This window comes from Pseudogymnoascus destructans (genome assembly GCF_001641265.1).
Source record: "Pseudogymnoascus destructans isolate 20631-21 unplaced genomic scaffold scaffold_19, whole genome shotgun sequence".
NCBI lineage: Eukaryota > Fungi > Ascomycota > Leotiomycetes > Thelebolales > Thelebolaceae > Pseudogymnoascus > Pseudogymnoascus destructans.
The window spans coordinates 699,165-714,827 of record NW_020167538.1 but is presented as its reverse complement, the minus strand read 5'-3'; the positions used below and the strand labels follow the sequence as shown (position 1 = coordinate 714,827).

The window sequence follows — 15,663 nt, the reverse complement described above, 5'->3', positions numbered from 1 at the left end:
GCTATCAGGGCGTGTCATGTCTCCATCGAGAATCAATGACACTAGACACCCTGCGAAGGACCCTCTCGCCAGCAAGGACGGGGCCAAACATGCGTATTCTCTCGTTATGTTCCATCCCAACAAACGCACTGATCCCGAACATGCCGCGCCTACTCGAGTGCACACCCTCTAGTGCTTTCAAAGCCGAGACCACCGCTTGCGCGGCATATGGATTCATGCCACAACGCCTTAGGAACACTTCCCATTGCGTTTCGTCCTCAAGCAAATCAAGGGTATTGGAGCCAGCTGTGCCGTATCGAACCATGCTTGCAACTACCCAGTTTGCCAGCGTCTTGTGCGCGCCAGGCACGAAAGATACGATCACTGTACATGGTAACGAAGCGCAGAATCCCGTAAACTCGGCCATCGCCATACATTCTTGGCCGCCTAGGACAGCAACCGAGCTCTCATCGGGCGACGCTTCACTGATAAAAACCAGGAGCCTCTCATACCTCATGCAAACCCCCTCAACCTTGCTCTTGATCTCAGACTTCTCTTTTTGGCCAGGCAGCGGCTTCTGCTTGATTTTCATGAGAGTCGTGAGCACCACACCCGTCGATGGAGAGAGAATAAGATCTGCTTCAGCTGCTAGGGGGCTTCTGACTGGAGACCGTGAGATGGTGCCTTGTCTGAGCCACGCGGTTGTGTTGTATCTGTTGAAATCCCTCTCGATGAAATGAGCTGTTGGGATTAAAGATTTTATGGCGCTGAATAAGGGACGTTGCTTCAGAAGATCTGTTGAGATTATATATTGGGTTGTCTCTGTAGGTACAGTGATGTTTGACAATGGCAGCGGGATGTCTGCTTTTGTGAGACGGGAGTTGACGATTGGCGGTGGAATAGGCATAGCTACGGGATTGTCCGTATGAACTGCCTTGGCCTTAGGGGAGGATAAATAGGAACTGGTGCTGTCTGTGGGCTTGTGCCTCTTCGTTCCTCTCATCTCTATAAAATTGTCTACAGCCGTTGTTGCTGAGAATACGCCACCAATAAGTGTCTCTCCATATCCACTGTTTCCATACCCCTCGTTGGCCGTATCGGAATCAGCTACGATTCCTGGAGTCAGTTTCCAGGAATGTTTCTTTGCTGCAGCATGAACCGTAGAGTTTCCCGATTCTTGGATGTTTTCTTGGGTTCCATTTTCCCCCATCTCTCCAAGTTCCAGCTTTCTTTTTTTGATCAGTGAAGCCATATCCAGCTCTTCGTGCAAAAACACGCCGGGTTCCAAGTCCTCGTCATCCTCATCGTCAACGTCAACGTCTCTCAAGATTCTTATTCCTGGTGCTTTGTATGTAAGGCTTACGCTAGTAGTAATATCGGTCTCCATCTCCGAATTAGTGTACCGCAAAAGAGCGTCTTCGTTTCCGAATTCCTCGATTAAAGCAAATTCGGCAAGACTTGTTGGAAACACTGTCCAATCGACAGTGTGATTTAGCTTCCGCAAGGCTTTTGGGCGATCTGAAAGCTTGATCTCTTTCAGTATTGATTTCACTATCTCTCGGGGCTGAGATAGGGTTTTCTTGAAGCCGCTGAGCTTTGAGACATTCCAAGGTGGATTCGGTGCAGTGAAGTCCATGATGGGCACTTCAACCCTGCCTGTCGTCGCTGCTTCTTGCAGCTGCTCTTTTTCAAGTCTGCTGTTTTCTGTGTTATAGGCTTCTCTGAAAGTGTCATGCAATGTGTGATTCATGAAAAACGAGTCTGCATCTCCCGAGTCATTGGCGGACGAAGTGAAGCCTGGGCAGTCCTTATCAAACAGCATTTCCTCCACGGTGTCACTGAATGTGACATTTTTTACCAATGGCAATGGTGGCGTTAACGGGGTTTCAACTTTGAGGTCATGGGAGGTGTGGTGTTCGTGAGCCGGGAAGAGCTCATCGGAAGGGAGAGATGAGGTTTCGAAATATATATTTCTCAGATTATGGCGCCGCTCCTGGTGATGTTCAATTGGGTCGTTGTAGTCGCTCGACTCTTCTTTAACTGAGAGAAGTTCATCATCTTCAAAAATGGCTCTTTCGGCGGCTTCCAAGTCCGCTCCAAGCTGTGACGGGGGATCGGAAAGTAACGGGAGATGGCAGGTTGGTGAAGATGGTTCGAACGGCTCAGGTGTGGCCCAGCACAGGGTGGACAATGGAGGTGTGATAGGATCCAAAGCCGGGTTCTGCCCAGTGTCATTAGCTGCACGGTCGAAGGAAATTTGAAGAAGAACGTAGATTGAAACATACACGTTTGTAATAAGGCTGAGAAGCAAGGAAATCCTTTGTGTCCTCCTTGGACCAGTTGTCTTTCAAAGCTGCCTGCAAGTAAACCATAGTGTCTCTCGTCACGGTAATTTTCTCCATGCTGCAATCTTTCGTAAGAGAATTTGGCAAGTCGGCAAATCTAGAAGGCCATTGGATGCCTTCATCTTTCTCAATGTCATGCGGTTCATATATGAAGCTTTCATCACTGATGCATGGGTTCTGTCGTTGCCTGAAATCCTCAAGATCCGCATCAGGATCCGTCCTTAACAGAGGTAGTTCCAGCTTGGGTTTCTGCCGCCTGGGTCTGACTGAAGCTGCAGTGGTGATCTTATCGATGGTGCCTTGATCAAGAAACACCCCATTTGCGCCGGCAAGTAGTATTTCTGCGCCTTTATCAATAGTGAGAGGCTCGTCCGATGGAAGGATAGGTTGATAATTGATTTGTGGAAGGTGAGAATCTTCTGATACATCTTTCTCATAGATGTAAAAGAGACTCTCAATGAGTGAAAGTGGCGATGGATCTCGAAGAGGGTCGATGGAGAGCCCGTAGAAACGAGCGTATTCAACGATGGGCTCCTCTTCATCCTCCTGAGAACTCATGGGGACAGTATCAAAGCTTATTTTAAGAGGAGGCAGAAATGTTCTATAATCATACTAATACAAAGTTATTCTGATCGTATAGGAATGTTCTTTTCGGGAAGGGACCTCTCAGGTTGACAAGAAATACTTGTCGGGAGTGTTTGGACAGTTGCTGCCACAAGTTGCCTCGTTTACAACTACACCCGAATAAGAACGAGGAGCATTATACATCTCCGAACTACACCGTCTTTTCCCTGGTAATACAGCATTGTAGGAGCATATTGCAACTGTCCCTCATTGGCAGGAATTGACCATATTTAAAACTGACGCCCATATATCATTTTTGTCCTGTTACCATGACAGTTTATTCTTGCTTCCATACCCACCATATCCAGCCATCCATACTTAAGTACAAAATGCCCATTCATGAGAGGCATTCAACACCAGACTCCATCCCGATCATAACATACTAATACACGCCCCTGCGCTTTCCATTCCCATTCACAGATACAAGGTCAACAAAATGTCCCAATTGCAGGCTCTGCACGCCCTCTCGTACGCCCCCAACCTTCCCAGCAACCTCCAAGATACCCATCTCAAAGTCCCTAAGCACGCCTACGAGATTCTCCACCTCGTTCTTATCCTGGCCACTGCGTCCAATATTACTACCCGCTTGCATGAGCGACCTCTCCACGCCACGTAGATGGAGCTCGATCTCGCTAATGTTATCCTTGTACGTCGATATCGTCTGGCCCATCTCATCGGACGTCTGCGAGAAAAACGTAACGAGATCCCCCGCTGCCTCTCCCGGCTTCGAAGCCGATGGTGACGGCTTCGACGGGTTCCAGATGTCGGTGTGGAACTGCTGTGGCAGCTTCAGGTTATCTACGACGGTGAAACTGAGCTTGGCATTTTCACCATCCACGTAGACCTGTTTGCTTGTCTGCGAGACGGCTTGCACGTCTCCGTCAAGGTTGGCTTGCACGCCAATCACCTTTCGCTGCAGGAAGTCAACGTTATCTGGGACAAGCTCGAGCTGCTCGCCATGCGCTGGGAGAATGGCGGTGCACTGGTCGCCCTTGGCCATGAGGCTGAGAACCCCTGCGTCAAATTCTTCGATCTTCTTCTGAAGCTCCTCATTGAGGTCGTTGAAACGGGTGGTGTTGCGCAAATTCGTTAGGTCTATGCGAACGCCGGGAACGGTTGCTTGTGTAGGTTGGCCTTGCGACTGGCCCATCGTCAAGCCGCCGGCGAAGCTGCTGCCAAAGGCGCCAGTTGATTGTTGTGGCCTAGCAGAGGACGAGAATAACGAGCTCTGTGGCTGTTGCTGTTGTTGCTGAGGCAGCTGTGTCGATGCGCCTCCACTGGGTAGATTAGTTTACTGTATGCTATTTGGTCTGGAGAAGTATAGTACATACAAGAAAGAAGGCTTTGCCTGGGTCTGGGTGTTTGCACCGCCAAAGAGCCCACCGCCAGTTTGCTGGGGCTGCTGAGCCTGTGCTGATCCAAACATCCCTCCCGTAGAAGCAGGTGTCTGGGCCGCGCCACCAAACAATCCTGAGCTCTGCGGTTGTGTTGAGGCTGGAGCACCGCCAAATAGTCCGCCAGATTGTGGTTGTGAAGCAGGTGCAGCGCCGAAGAGTCCTCCAGTTTGCGCTGGTTGCGTCGCAGTTGTTGACGCCCCAAAGAGACCCGACGTCTGAGGTTGCGTCGTTTGCGCCTGTCCAAACAAGCCGCCGGTTGGTTGCAACATTGTTGCTTTGCCGAACAATCCGCCAGCTGCAGGAGCCTGACTTGACGTATTCGTTGATCCACTATTTTGCACAAAGGACGTTAGTAACTCAACGGTCAATGGCCACGCAGAGGGATTGGGAGCAAGGGGGTAGCTCACAACGAATTCGCAGAGCCGATGTTGATACTTAAGGCTCCAGGACCGCTTGCTGAGCGTGCAAGTGCCATATTTTATCAACAGTTAGGCTCGCGCTTGTGGTAGCCTCAGATTGCAGCTTAGTTCGTGAGACGCGCCGCAACCCAAAAATGAGGCTAAGCGAATGAGCTTGTACCTTACCTACCCTTGCTCGTCTAGCCTCGTTCAACTACATGAGCACGACGTCACTTGCAGCCTTCGAAGCTCCCATACACATTTATAGTCAAGATGGATATCGACGACGACGACGATTTTTACGCGCCCGAGGAGAGCGTGCCCGCCACCAATGAACCAAAGGAGGAGCCGCGACAGCCCCCCGCGCAGGAAGTAAAGTCTGAACAATCAGAGGACGGACCAGAAGACGGCGAAGAAGAAGGCGAGGAGGTAGAGGAAGATGACGACTCGGACATTGATATTATCACTGAGCGAAAAGATGGAACGAAAGCTGCTCCGCCGTCGTAAGTAGCATTGACATGGTGGTTTAGCCTCATATTGACAATCCCCCAGAAACGCACGGTACAACGACATCCGCAACATCGCCCAGCGCACCACCTCAAACGACGTAACCCAAAAAGCCAGCGCCCCCAAAAAGTCGGAAAGCGGAAAGCCCATCCTCCCAGCCTCCGGCGCCAACCTTCCCGTCGCCACCTCCAAGATCGACATTGACGCGAAGCCCATGTACGACCCAGCGTGCAAGCCTATCACACAGGTGAACATTGACGAGGACCTACCTGATAACGACAAGCCGTGGCGACGCCCCGGAACAGACATTAGTGACTACTTCAACTACGGGTTCGACGAGTTTACGTGGGCGCTGTATGCGGCGAAGCAGGAGAGCCTGCGCTCGGAGTACGACCAGAGCAAGCTGGCGGACAACCAGAAGAAGATGATGGAGGACATGAATATGATGATGAGCATGGGCTCGATGCCGGGGATGTCTGGCGGCACGGGCGCAGGTATGGGTATGGGCGCTATGCCAGGAATGGAGGGGATGCCACCGGGAATGGAGGCGATGATGCAGCAGATGATGTCGTCGGGAATGGATCCGAGTCAAATGGATCCATCAGCAATGTTTGCAGGTATGGCCGGACAAGGAGGAGCCGCGGCGGGACAAGCGGCTGGCCAGAATGCTGGGTTTGGTGGACAAGCATTTGGGCAGGGTAACCAGCAGCAGCAGATGGGGGGTTATGGTGGCTTCGATCAGGGGATAGGAAATGCTGGGGGCGCGGCGAACAGAGGAAATTTTAGGGGTAGGGGAAGGGGACACCGGAATTGGTAAAGCCAGCGAGTGCTGTGATGACATTCTGGGTGTATTTGTAGCCTGGCGTTTGGTGGTGAAAAGGCGGATATATCTTAGGGATGCAACTGTTGATTTTAGTGGTGGGTGCCATCAGTTCCAGCTCGATGAGGGCCAAGGCTGTGTCTAGATATGTGAATGAGCGGCTACTCTCCGTCTCTGTACATACTCGGACTCGAAGATCTAGTCTTTGTTCTGCTCGGAGCTGTCCTCGTACAGTGCCTCCTTTCGCCCCGACCAAGCCGGGATGACCAATGGAAAGTCGAATACATGCATTCACGAAGTGCCACCGAAGTAGACCATATCACGTAGATCAGTCCATCCTCGCCGACGCCGTCTCTGCCGCTTACCAATAAGCATCGTAACACTGACAGCATGCACCCACCCCCAACCATCTAAATCCACATGGGGTGCATGATTGAACTGCACGTACGGCCATGTACGGCCATATACGGGAACGGACGCCTTGTAGTGTACGACACATATCATCTGATACTGTCCAGTCCTCAAAGGCGTGAGAATAGCCAGCCTCGCCCGTCTCTGGTGGTTGCATGTCATCCCACATCATCCCACGCCGATCTGGCCGCTCGAGCCACTCCCAGGCCGTCGCTAAGGCACGGCCGCCTGGGACAGGCCGCCCTTTGCGCGTCCCACCCGTTCCCTTCCTTGTCTGACCTTGCCGCTTCGGGTAAGTGGGGTGTTTATGGCTTCTTCGCCGTTCTTCGCATACATTCGCACTTACGCCGTACACAACTTGTACAGAGTCTACTGTTTATATCTTACTGTACTGTGGTGTACTGTGAACTGAATGTCTGTCCAACGCCCGCACATGTGATGCGCCGGCGTTGGACAGACGTCATGTTGGCTAAAGTGGGGGGAGGACGGGGGGAGGACGGGGGGAGGACGGGGGGTCCATTTGCCTTTGGGCTAAGGAACTCTAAGTCTAGCTACTAAGAACGCCGTTTATTTATATTCGGTCTATTTTCTACACCAAGTTAATTCGACTTCGAGCTGCTTTACTATTGAACTGCCGACTGCCTATAAGTCAGCTCCCCAACCATTATGTATATCGCCGTCTCAGCATATCCGGCCTACATATTCCAACCATATTCGATCTGCTGCCCAACCTGCACCTGCCTATACAACGGCTTGCCTGAGGCGTGGGGGGCTCAAGACAACACCAGAAACAACACCAAACGTCTCATATATCGCTCATCCCAAGAACCTTCCTCCTCAAAACTCCCAGCTTCTTGAAACACAGACCACCCAAAACAGCAACAATGCAGTCATTCACACCCCTCACCACCGAAAACAAACCCTCCACCTCCCTCCACCAAAGAAGCAAATACCCCCCCGCCAGCACCTCCACCTCCTCCCCGCTCAGCAACACCGCAAGCCCAATGTCCGTCCTCCAGCCCTCCCACAACACCACCGCCTCCCCAGCAGACTGTCGAACCTCCTTCCTCTCCATCATCACCCCCGCCCTCCGATTCTCCTTCGACCTCGCCTACACCACCCAACTCCTCTTCACCATCGCCCTCTCCTTCCTCCTCGCCCACGGCCTGTATGCCACAAAGGTCCTCGCCGTGAATGCCTACCACGCCTCGCGGATCTTCCTCATCAACGCCTGGCATACCCTCGTCTTCGTGGCTATCAACCTCTTCTTCGCCTCGAGGGTGGTGGGGATCAAGACGCTGCAGGCGCTGGGCGTGGCGACGGTGTTTAGCTTGCGGAGTGGGAGTGCGGTGTCGGGGCATGGGTGGGTGGCTGCGAGTACGGCGCTGAAGATGGCGTGGAAGAAGACGGAGAGGGCGAGGGCGAGGATGTTTTTTGAGTTTATGGTTTGGTTGCTGCATCCGTCACCGTTGGTGTTGTTTATTTTTTGGCCGGGGTGGATTTTTGTGTTTATGGGGATGGGGTATTATTATTACTGCTGAGAGGACGATGGGAATGGAGCATATGTGGTGCATGAAGGTGTGCTGCTCATGGAGAGTCAATATGTTGATCTCTTCCAGACTACGAGAAGCTCTCACACGGTGATGAAGACTCTCACAAGATGATGGGAACACTCTCACAAGTCGAAGACACTCTCACAAATCCAAGACACCCTCGCAAACCTACGACACTATCACAAGCCAAGGACACTCTCACAGGTCGAAGGCTCGTGGGACTCTAGCAAGGCAAAAGTGAAACTGGGTGTGAAAAAGACGCCTACAAGGGTCAAAGAAATTGACAGCTGAACGTCAGAGAAGGGCTACTGTGGGAAGTAGATGTGTCGGAGAAGGGTTCATGTCGGCAGTGGAAGGGCTAGGGAAGGATTACTGTTTAGTCAGAGAAGGGTTACTATTACCAGTTGAAGTATAGAAGAGTTACTCATAAACAAATTAAAACTATCACAACCCATCCAACTCCCATACTACTCTCCGTACATTATGCTTCGTGAACATCTCGTATTCAATCTCTATTCGGGTATCCATCTCGAAACGAGAACGCCAGCCTATACAATGCTCTTCTTTCCCCTACCCCCAACTATACTCAATTCAATCATCCCCCCCACAACCTACGAGAAGAAAAACGCATTCCCCCCCACATCCCTCTTAACCTCCGTCTGATAATCCTTCTGCGGATCAAACTCCTGCCACACGCTCGCGGGATAAATATGTTTATTCCGCTCATACCATCGGCGATCCACCACCTTGGTGAAAGTCGGGTCGTCATTCGCGCCGTCGAGGTCCGCGATGGGGATCGCAGCAGTGGCGACAGATTTGTTGTTCGACGGCCGCGAGAGGGGGTTGTAGTTCTCTGGGATCTCGTCACTACTTATCGGGTCGGGTGTGGTGTCGGGAGGTGCTTCGGCGCCGTAGTCGAAGAGGAGGCGTTTGTTGGGACCGAGGGTTTTGTTGATGATGAAGTAGTAGAAATCGTAATGCTATCTCATGTCAGTTCCTGCTGCAATCTTGCCCCCCTTTCCAATTAAAACTCACCGGCGGAATAATAATCTCCCCCCTAACCATCATCAAATCATCCACCCCCACCTTCGCCCACTCCCTCCTCGCCTTCGCATCCCCCTTCCCCGCCTCCCCGCCCACCCCGGCCCCTACCTCCGCCCCAACCTTGCGACTCCCATCAAGGAATTTCCACACGAAATCGCCCTTCGCCACCCTGCACACTCCGCCGGGGACATTACCCCCATCGTAGAAGACGAAGGGTATCGCGATCGGCGCGGCCTTGACACGTTCTTGTAGCCCCAGAAACTCTCTTCTTAGCGCCTCGCGCGCTTGCGACTCTTGGAGGAGCGAGCGCTTCGTTAGCGCTTTGGGTAAGGCGCCGATTGAGGCATTGGGTGCGAATTTGCGTTTTGGTGCTGAGGGTGCGGGTGACCCGCTTTGTGAGCGCGACTCTGCGCTGGGGGTTGGCTTATTTGAGGTTGTGAAATCGCCTTCTTCTTCTTCGTCGTCGACGCCAAAGCTCAACTTTGGGGTGCCAGCTTTGCGCTTCGATTTCTTCTTAGGAGACTCAGAGGAGGTAGAGCCACTGTACTGAGGAATCAGCTTTGGCTCTTGCTGCATCAATTGCGCGATGGTGGAGGGGGAGGATTGGATGCGACTCACCCCGAGCCTGCAACGGGCGTGGCGGCACCAGAGCCAGCGCGGCTACTACCTAGTAGCGACTCCTGGGCATCGCGCTCTTTCTGCTCGATAGCCTCGGCGCGGCGCTTGCGGAAGTCGGAGAGGTTGACGAGGCCGACGGTCTGGTTGGAGAGGATGTCCTCGGCTGTTCTGGCTTGCGGCTTGAAGCGCGGGTTGGGGGTGGAGGAGCCGGAGGAGGGGGTAGACATGGCGGTGGCGAGTGGGAGCGCCGGTCGAGGGTAGGTTGGTGATAGAGTGGGAGTGTTGGGGAGTGTATTGTCAAGAGAATCGGTAGAGAGCGTAGTTGGCAGCTTGGATCCAAATTAATTTGGACGAAGGTGCTGCAAGGCTGAGATGTGGCGGGAGGCTGTCGGCGCTAGTAACTGGTGTGGATGACAACTGAGAATCCGAATCCGATCAGATCGTCGAAAGTGCATGCGTGTTATTATCGCCTTATCAGCTACTGGAGGAGGGGGTTGAAACGAAGGATCCGGTCACTCTTCGTATGGTCCGGGAAAGCCAGATCTCTAAAATTGAGAAACATTTATATCTGCGAGTTAGTTCTTTTAAATAGCCCGAATCATTTACAAGACCGAGCTGGCTACAGCCAACTCATCCTTCTATGTATGGGTGGGAGACACCCCTTGGTATCTAAATGTAATAACCCAATGTTTATCGCATGCATCTAGTTCTCAACCACAATCCCGTACTTCCCATAGGGGAAGTTCTCCAGCGTGAGAAGATACTGGGCATAGTCATCACCAACCTCTCCCGCGCCCTCTCCAATGACACCCTGGGCATCAGGAATTCTGCCTGCCAAGACGAGGTCTTCTCTGCCAATAAACTCGTTCTTGAGACCTGAGTGAGGGCACCAGATAGCTCTCATGCCTGCTCTCCTTCCAGCCTCAACACCTGGCACAGAGTCCTCAAATACGAGGCACTCTTCTGGTTTGATTGGCGCCTCCCCTTCTGCTAGAGTCGCGTTCACCATATCCAAAGCGAGCAAGTAGATATCTGGTGCTGGCTTACCCCTTCCCTTTGCGATCCTCGGGTCATCTCCCAGCACACGCCTCGCATCCTCGAACACCGAGAACAAGTGTCCTAGGTGATCGGTCTTCAGCTTGAAGTTCCCAGTATGCGAACTCGTAGCCAGAGCCAGGTGGAGCTTCTCCCCCTCCTTCGCGCCCTTCGGCTTCGCGGAATTCAGGTTCTTCAGAAGCTCGACAACACCGGGTAACGGCGCCGCTGATGGGAAAATCCTGCGCTGGATCTCGGCTTGCTCAAGAGTAAACTGCTCTTGCGGGATTGGTAGTTGCGCCCACTCGTGGAAAATGGCCGCAGCGGCGGGGCCGGGGCGGCCTTGGAGCTGTGCCTTGACGGACCAAGGCATTGGAGAGCGGCCGTAGCGCTCGAGCATCGTGTTAACGCTCTCGGAGTATTTATCCTCGGTATCGAGGAGGAGGCCATCCATGTCAAAGAGACATGCTCTGATGGGAGGGAACCTGGGCTGAAGTTAGATTCCGCAGTGGGCGGTATAAACATCGCGATTCGGTACTAACTCTTTAGTATCTTGAGCCATTTTGAGGGTCTGCACCGCGCAATAGTCTTGGGGTAATATTACGGGAGTAGTTGATAGTAAAGAGTCACAGTGGCAGAGGTGTAGCTGTTCAGGTTACAGGGCGAAAAATGATAGAGGGGTACGGTCCTTCCCGTCGAGTTTCCCCACATCAGCGCGACACATCAGCGCGGGAATCGTTCCGCCCAGGTCTCATGAAGGTCGGTGCGGTTCTCCTTTGACATCCAACATCCGCGCCATGGCATCCCGAACAGAACGCTTCGAGCGGAAAGCAAATCCCAAGCCTGCCGTGCCATCGCCGACCGAAGAAACAGAAACTGTGCGGTTTGAACCCGAAGAAGAAGCTGTACGTACGGAATCCTTGCCGAACTAAATCCACCTCCTAACTCCAACCTAGGAACTCCTCAGGCAATCGAACGAGCGCAAGGCTGCGGCAAACGAAAGGTTCGCGGCTGGAGAGTATGGCGCGGCGATAAAAATTTACGCGGAGGCCATTTCGTCATGTCCGAATTATCTATACTATGAGCGCGCAGTGCTGAACAGCAATGTCGCGGCTTGCCACTTGAAGCTGGAAGAGTGGAAGGAGACGGTCAAAGCTGCGAGTGAATCTGTCGACGACCTCGACCGTTTAGATCCCACGAAATTAAAGGAGAATAAGAAGGGTGGCACTCCCAAAGGCGAGGATGGGAAGGAGATTGTTGAAGAGCAGGAAGAGGAAGCAGATGAGGAGATAGTCAGTGTTGGGGCAGCCAAGGCCGCGAACACTTCAGAGGCAGCGCGGCGGAAAACAGATATAGAACGGATACGATCGAAGGCCTTACTGAGGAGGGCAAGAGCAAGGAGTGAGTTGGGGGGGTGGTCGGCACTTGGAGGGGCTGAAGAAGGTATGTTATACCGTCATCTGTGCGACGTCGGGTTGCTAATGCGAGATAGATTACAAGGAGCTCTCGAAGATGTCGAACCTATCACCAGCAGACCGCAAGGTAGTACAAAGGCAGCTGATCCTGCTACCACCACGGACAAAAGCAGCACAAGAAAAGGAAATGGGCGATATGATGGGGCAACTCAAGCAGCTTGGGAATGGCATTCTGAGGCCGTTCGGCTTGTCCACAGATAATTTCCAGATGGTCAAGGATGAGAAGTCAGGTGGATATAGCATGAACTTTAACCAAGGGAATAAATAATATATATTCTTAAACAGCCAAATATGTACGAAAAACATGGTAAATGACAAGGTATCATCGTACAGTACAATTAATTACAAATGCGCAGGCACCACAATAGCCCTTCCTCTCCTCTTCTTTTTCCCCGACGCATCTGCTTCCTTTGTTGCATCCGCTGAAGCTGCTGCCGAAAACAGAGACTGGCCTACTGTGTCTGCAAGCGTGAGCACCCTCGTGCTGACAGTCGCGCCATCACGTCTATTCTTGCCCTCGCGTCTAGACTGCGCTATCATTTCGGTGAAATCCCATAATTTGCCTCGCGGGGCTATCTTGCCCGTCAAGGGGTCGCGTTGTGGCGTCCAGGCCGGAGCGAGCTTCATCTGGGGCGGCGAGTTCGACAGCTTGTCTTTTGCTACCACAATAATTCCCTCTTCTTCAAAGCGCTGGTATGCATTTTTAAGAGTCTCCTTGTTAACCGCTTCGAAATACGAGAGATCGCCTTGGTGATATAGTGTCTTCCCGAGCTGCAACATTGTTAGCTACTATCTATCCAGTTTTTCTTCAAGTTAGAAGGCTTACCAGTTGTGCACTGTTTTGTGCACTCGTTACGTCTACCCAAGCTTCGTCTGGCCGCTCGAATGATGGCGTTAAGCCCATCAGAGACACTGCACCGAGCCAGCTTGCCTCGATGAAGGGCCATATCATAAAGCAGTAGAAATCGTAGTTCTCGCGTCCAGCAGCACGCTCTTCCTCGGAAAGGCCAACTTCTTTGATGTTTCCATCGGAGTCACGTATTTGCTCGATGACCTTGTCTTCCTCGAGGCCATGGAGAGTATTTTCGAGATTTTGGGCAAGCCCATCCGTTGGGTAAATAAACTCGCCCCTGAAAAGTTGTGACAGGAACAGGACCTGGTCCCGAAGTTCAGTGAACGAGATTCGCTGGTCTGACCTTAAGCCTCCGCGTTTGATTCTTGTATACATGCTGGCGCTTACAAGCGCTTCTGTAATGAAAAGATGGATTGTCATATTGCGATAGAAGGACAGCTGGAATCGGTCGACAGCATAATACGTTGGTGTTGGAAGCCCTTCGACTACGCCAACCAAATCTTTTCCTAGCACGTCCAGGCCTCTGTCGATGACGGAAGAGGTTGTGGCACCGCCAAAATGAGCAACTCGGCCCCCCTTGGCTCGAACGCGATCGCTCAGCCATTCAATTCTTCGGATCAGCTCTGGCTTTCCTACACCGCGTCCACGAAGCGTAAGAATAACGGTACCAATCAACGCAGTTGGCATCACCACAGAAATTGCATTGATGTCCGATAATACTTTATAGCCCAATGTCCGCAGGATTCTTTGGCGAACGGTGGGGTCGTTGGCAGCCTCTAAGTTCAATTGCTGAGGAATTGTGGTGCTTCGAGACATTTGTTCCTGAATAAACCCTCTTAGACTCCATGGCTCGTGGAATCTGACATCGACTCTGCCAAGCTTCAACGATAGTACTGAAGATGCCGACAGGAAATCTGCCAGGTTCTCTTTCTTCTTGGGAACTCCAAGTAACTCGCCCACATAACCTTCGGTTTCGATCACTTTATCGTATTGCGTACTAACTGGGCAGATAATTGTATCTTCAACGCGCCCTGACAGTATACTATCCAGGATGAAACTGAGAATGCCAAATTTTGGCGGAAGGAGTTTTCCTGTCCGTGAACGGCCGCCTTCAATAAAACATTCGAAATTGAAGCCTCCTTGAAGAAGCGTATCGATATATGCCTGGACGAGAGTGGTATACAGGACGTCATCGCCAAAACTGCGGCGGATAAACATAGCACCTAAAGGAGTCAGTCTTGTTTATCTCAATCAACCGGCGGAGCATATACCCGCGTGCTGTAAGAAAGAGCCAACCACCGGGAAGTTCAAATTGTCTCCCGCGACCACGGTCGGTAAGGCCATCCCAAGGCGGTAGCTAATAAGTTGTAAAGATACGTAGTCCACATGCGATCTATGGCATGGTAAGAATATGATACTCTGTCGTTTCTTCTCTGCCTCCTTAGCAACATTCCGCAGCCGCAGAACTTCTTCACTTGACACGTGGATTCCTATTATTATAAAGCACATCGTCAGTTCAGCTTGTAAAATGGGCCATCCATCTCAACGCACCTTGGTGGTATGCTCTAGTCAACAACTCCGTGCAGAAATAATATGCGCTCCTGATAAATGTTTTGTTCTCCATCTTGCAGATCATGCCGTCTGTCATTTGTTCTGCCAACTGCAGTAGGCTCTGCTCTATCGCAATCTTTCGTGCTGCTTTATGTGTCTCGAACATGCTATCATCTCGGTTTAAAAGGCCCTGCTCTTCTTCCGCCGCAACGCGCTTCGAAGCCAACTCGGAGATTTTGTTTTGCAGGATTGGTGTCGACACTACTGCAGCTTTCATATTCTCGCTGAAGCCGGAGTAGTAGACCGGTTGGCCTATGGGTTTGTCGTACGAACGCCATCCTGTCCCAGATATGTGGAGGGATATTTCGCGGAGGAACCTAAGACTCGGCGTCAGACACTTGCGACAGTGAGTGCATATATCAATAACTTACTCAAGCGGGGCTGTTCTGAACCTGCCAGCATGTTGCATGAGAGCTTGCTCGTTGTCGGCCGCTTTCTGAGGGGGGGCAATATATCCACTCGGGTGTAGGGTGACCTTGTCGCCAAAGATCTCAAGATCTGGGGCCGAGTCCCCTCGAGGCCCAGAGCCTCCCGATTTTGCCATTGTTGCAGAGATTCCGATCTCACTTCATCGAATTCTAGTCATAGTCGCATTGCAGTTGATCTCGACAGTCTAGGTTGAGGAGGGCAAGTTGGCCTAGCTTGCTTCCCCGGACTTCACAATACATACTCCAAGTGCATTACTTCGTTCGTCCACGGGCCAACCCCACTCCACTGTCTGGCACGAGCCGAATTGCCGAGTGATTGGCCCGTGGGACGAACGTCAAAAAAGGCCTTGCTCACACATAATAAAGTACCTACCTAGGTAATTTATTATGTGTGAGCAGGGAGGGCCTTTTGTTGAGGTGGGGTTAATGCACAATAAGTTAAGTTACTCCAAATGGATTACCTAATCCGTAATCCACTTCGAGTATTGTGCATAACCCCACCTCAACATTTTTGTGTCCACGGCTCGCGACTGGACTACAATCGACCAGACTGCAAGTCCTCGGC

General features: G+C 51.8%; 8 protein-coding genes across 8 annotated transcripts; 3 read left to right on the top strand and 5 right to left on the bottom strand.

Annotated features, from left to right (window-relative positions):
• Nucleotides 1-4: 4 nt before the first annotated feature.
• VC83_06835 (uncharacterized protein) lies at nt 5-2,985 on the bottom strand (the record flags this gene model as incomplete). The annotated part of the gene is made up of 2 exons (XM_024470423.1): nt 2,265-2,985; nt 5-2,200 (listed from the first exon to the last, which is right to left on the bottom strand). Exons 1-2 carry the CDS (start codon nt 2,880-2,882, stop codon nt 5-7), a joined length of 2,814 nt encoding a protein of 937 aa, XP_024321717.1. The 5' UTR covers nt 2,883-2,985.
• Nucleotides 2,986-3,050: 65 nt separating this feature from the next.
• On the bottom strand, nt 3,051-4,839 carry VC83_06834 (uncharacterized protein). Its single transcript, XM_024470422.1, has 3 exons — nt 4,753-4,839; nt 4,280-4,675; nt 3,051-4,225 (listed from the first exon to the last, which is right to left on the bottom strand). The coding sequence occupies exons 1-3, from the start codon at nt 4,818-4,820 to the stop codon at nt 3,331-3,333; spliced, it is 1,359 nt and encodes a 452-aa protein (XP_024321716.1). The 5' UTR covers nt 4,821-4,839; the 3' UTR covers nt 3,051-3,330.
• On the top strand, nt 4,840-6,479 carry VC83_06833 (uncharacterized protein). Its single transcript, XM_024470421.1, has 2 exons — nt 4,840-5,246; nt 5,296-6,479. The coding sequence occupies exons 1-2, from the start codon at nt 5,017-5,019 to the stop codon at nt 6,065-6,067; spliced, it is 1,002 nt and encodes a 333-aa protein (XP_024321719.1). The 5' UTR covers nt 4,840-5,016; the 3' UTR covers nt 6,068-6,479.
• Nucleotides 6,480-7,365: 886 nt separating this feature from the next.
• On the top strand, nt 7,366-8,022 carry VC83_06832 (uncharacterized protein; the record flags this gene model as incomplete). Its single annotated transcript, XM_024470420.1, has 1 exon — nt 7,366-8,022. One exon carries the CDS (start codon nt 7,366-7,368, stop codon nt 8,020-8,022), a length of 657 nt encoding a protein of 218 aa, XP_024321718.1.
• A 623-nt stretch (nt 8,023-8,645) lies between these two features.
• Nucleotides 8,646-9,923, bottom strand: VC83_06831 (uncharacterized protein; the record flags this gene model as incomplete). Its single annotated transcript, XM_024470419.1, has 3 exons — nt 8,646-9,014; nt 9,070-9,619; nt 9,697-9,923. The coding sequence occupies 3 exons, from the start codon at nt 9,921-9,923 to the stop codon at nt 8,646-8,648; spliced, it is 1,146 nt and encodes a 381-aa protein (XP_024321721.1).
• A 476-nt stretch (nt 9,924-10,399) lies between these two features.
• Nucleotides 10,400-11,293, bottom strand: VC83_06830 (uncharacterized protein; the record flags this gene model as incomplete). Its single annotated transcript, XM_024470418.1, has 2 exons — nt 10,400-11,216; nt 11,274-11,293. 2 exons carry the CDS (start codon nt 11,291-11,293, stop codon nt 10,400-10,402), a joined length of 837 nt encoding a protein of 278 aa, XP_024321720.1.
• Nucleotides 11,294-11,528: 235 nt separating this feature from the next.
• VC83_06829 (uncharacterized protein) lies at nt 11,529-12,474 on the top strand (the record flags this gene model as incomplete). The annotated part of the gene is made up of 3 exons (XM_024470417.1): nt 11,529-11,636; nt 11,688-12,174; nt 12,224-12,474. 3 exons carry the CDS (start codon nt 11,529-11,531, stop codon nt 12,472-12,474), a joined length of 846 nt encoding a protein of 281 aa, XP_024321593.1.
• On the bottom strand, nt 12,454-15,501 carry VC83_06828 (uncharacterized protein). The gene is made up of 5 exons (XM_024470416.1): nt 15,042-15,501; nt 14,611-14,987; nt 14,331-14,549; nt 13,033-14,282; nt 12,454-12,977 (listed from the first exon to the last, which is right to left on the bottom strand). Exons 1-5 carry the CDS (start codon nt 15,212-15,214, stop codon nt 12,549-12,551), a joined length of 2,448 nt encoding a protein of 815 aa, XP_024321555.1. The 5' UTR covers nt 15,215-15,501; the 3' UTR covers nt 12,454-12,548.
• Nucleotides 15,502-15,663: the final 162 nt, after the last annotated feature.

Coding starts and splice junctions, on each gene's coding strand:
- VC83_06834 (XM_024470422.1), bottom strand. CDS start 4,820: ATGGCACTTGCACGCTCAGCAAGCGGTCCTGGAGCCTTAAGTATCAAC. Junction 4,676..4,752: donor ATCGGCTCTGCGAATTCGTT/GTGAGCTACCCC, acceptor TGTGCAAAATAG/TGGATCAACGAATACGTCAA. Junction 4,226..4,279: donor CAGGCAAAGCCTTCTTTCTT/GTATGTACTATA, acceptor TAATCTACCCAG/TGGAGGCGCATCGACACAGC.
- VC83_06833 (XM_024470421.1), top strand. CDS start 5,017: ATGGATATCGACGACGACGACGATTTTTACGCGCCCGAGGAGAGCGTG. Junction 5,247..5,295: donor ACGAAAGCTGCTCCGCCGTC/GTAAGTAGCATT, acceptor ACAATCCCCCAG/AAACGCACGGTACAACGACA.
- VC83_06828 (XM_024470416.1), bottom strand. CDS start 15,214: ATGGCAAAATCGGGAGGCTCTGGGCCTCGAGGGGACTCGGCCCCAGAT. Junction 14,988..15,041: donor TTCAGAACAGCCCCGCTTGA/GTAAGTTATTGA, acceptor GCCGAGTCTTAG/GTTCCTCCGCGAAATATCCC. Junction 12,978..13,032: donor CACAAAACAGTGCACAACTG/GTAAGCCTTCTA, acceptor ACAATGTTGCAG/CTCGGGAAGACACTATATCA.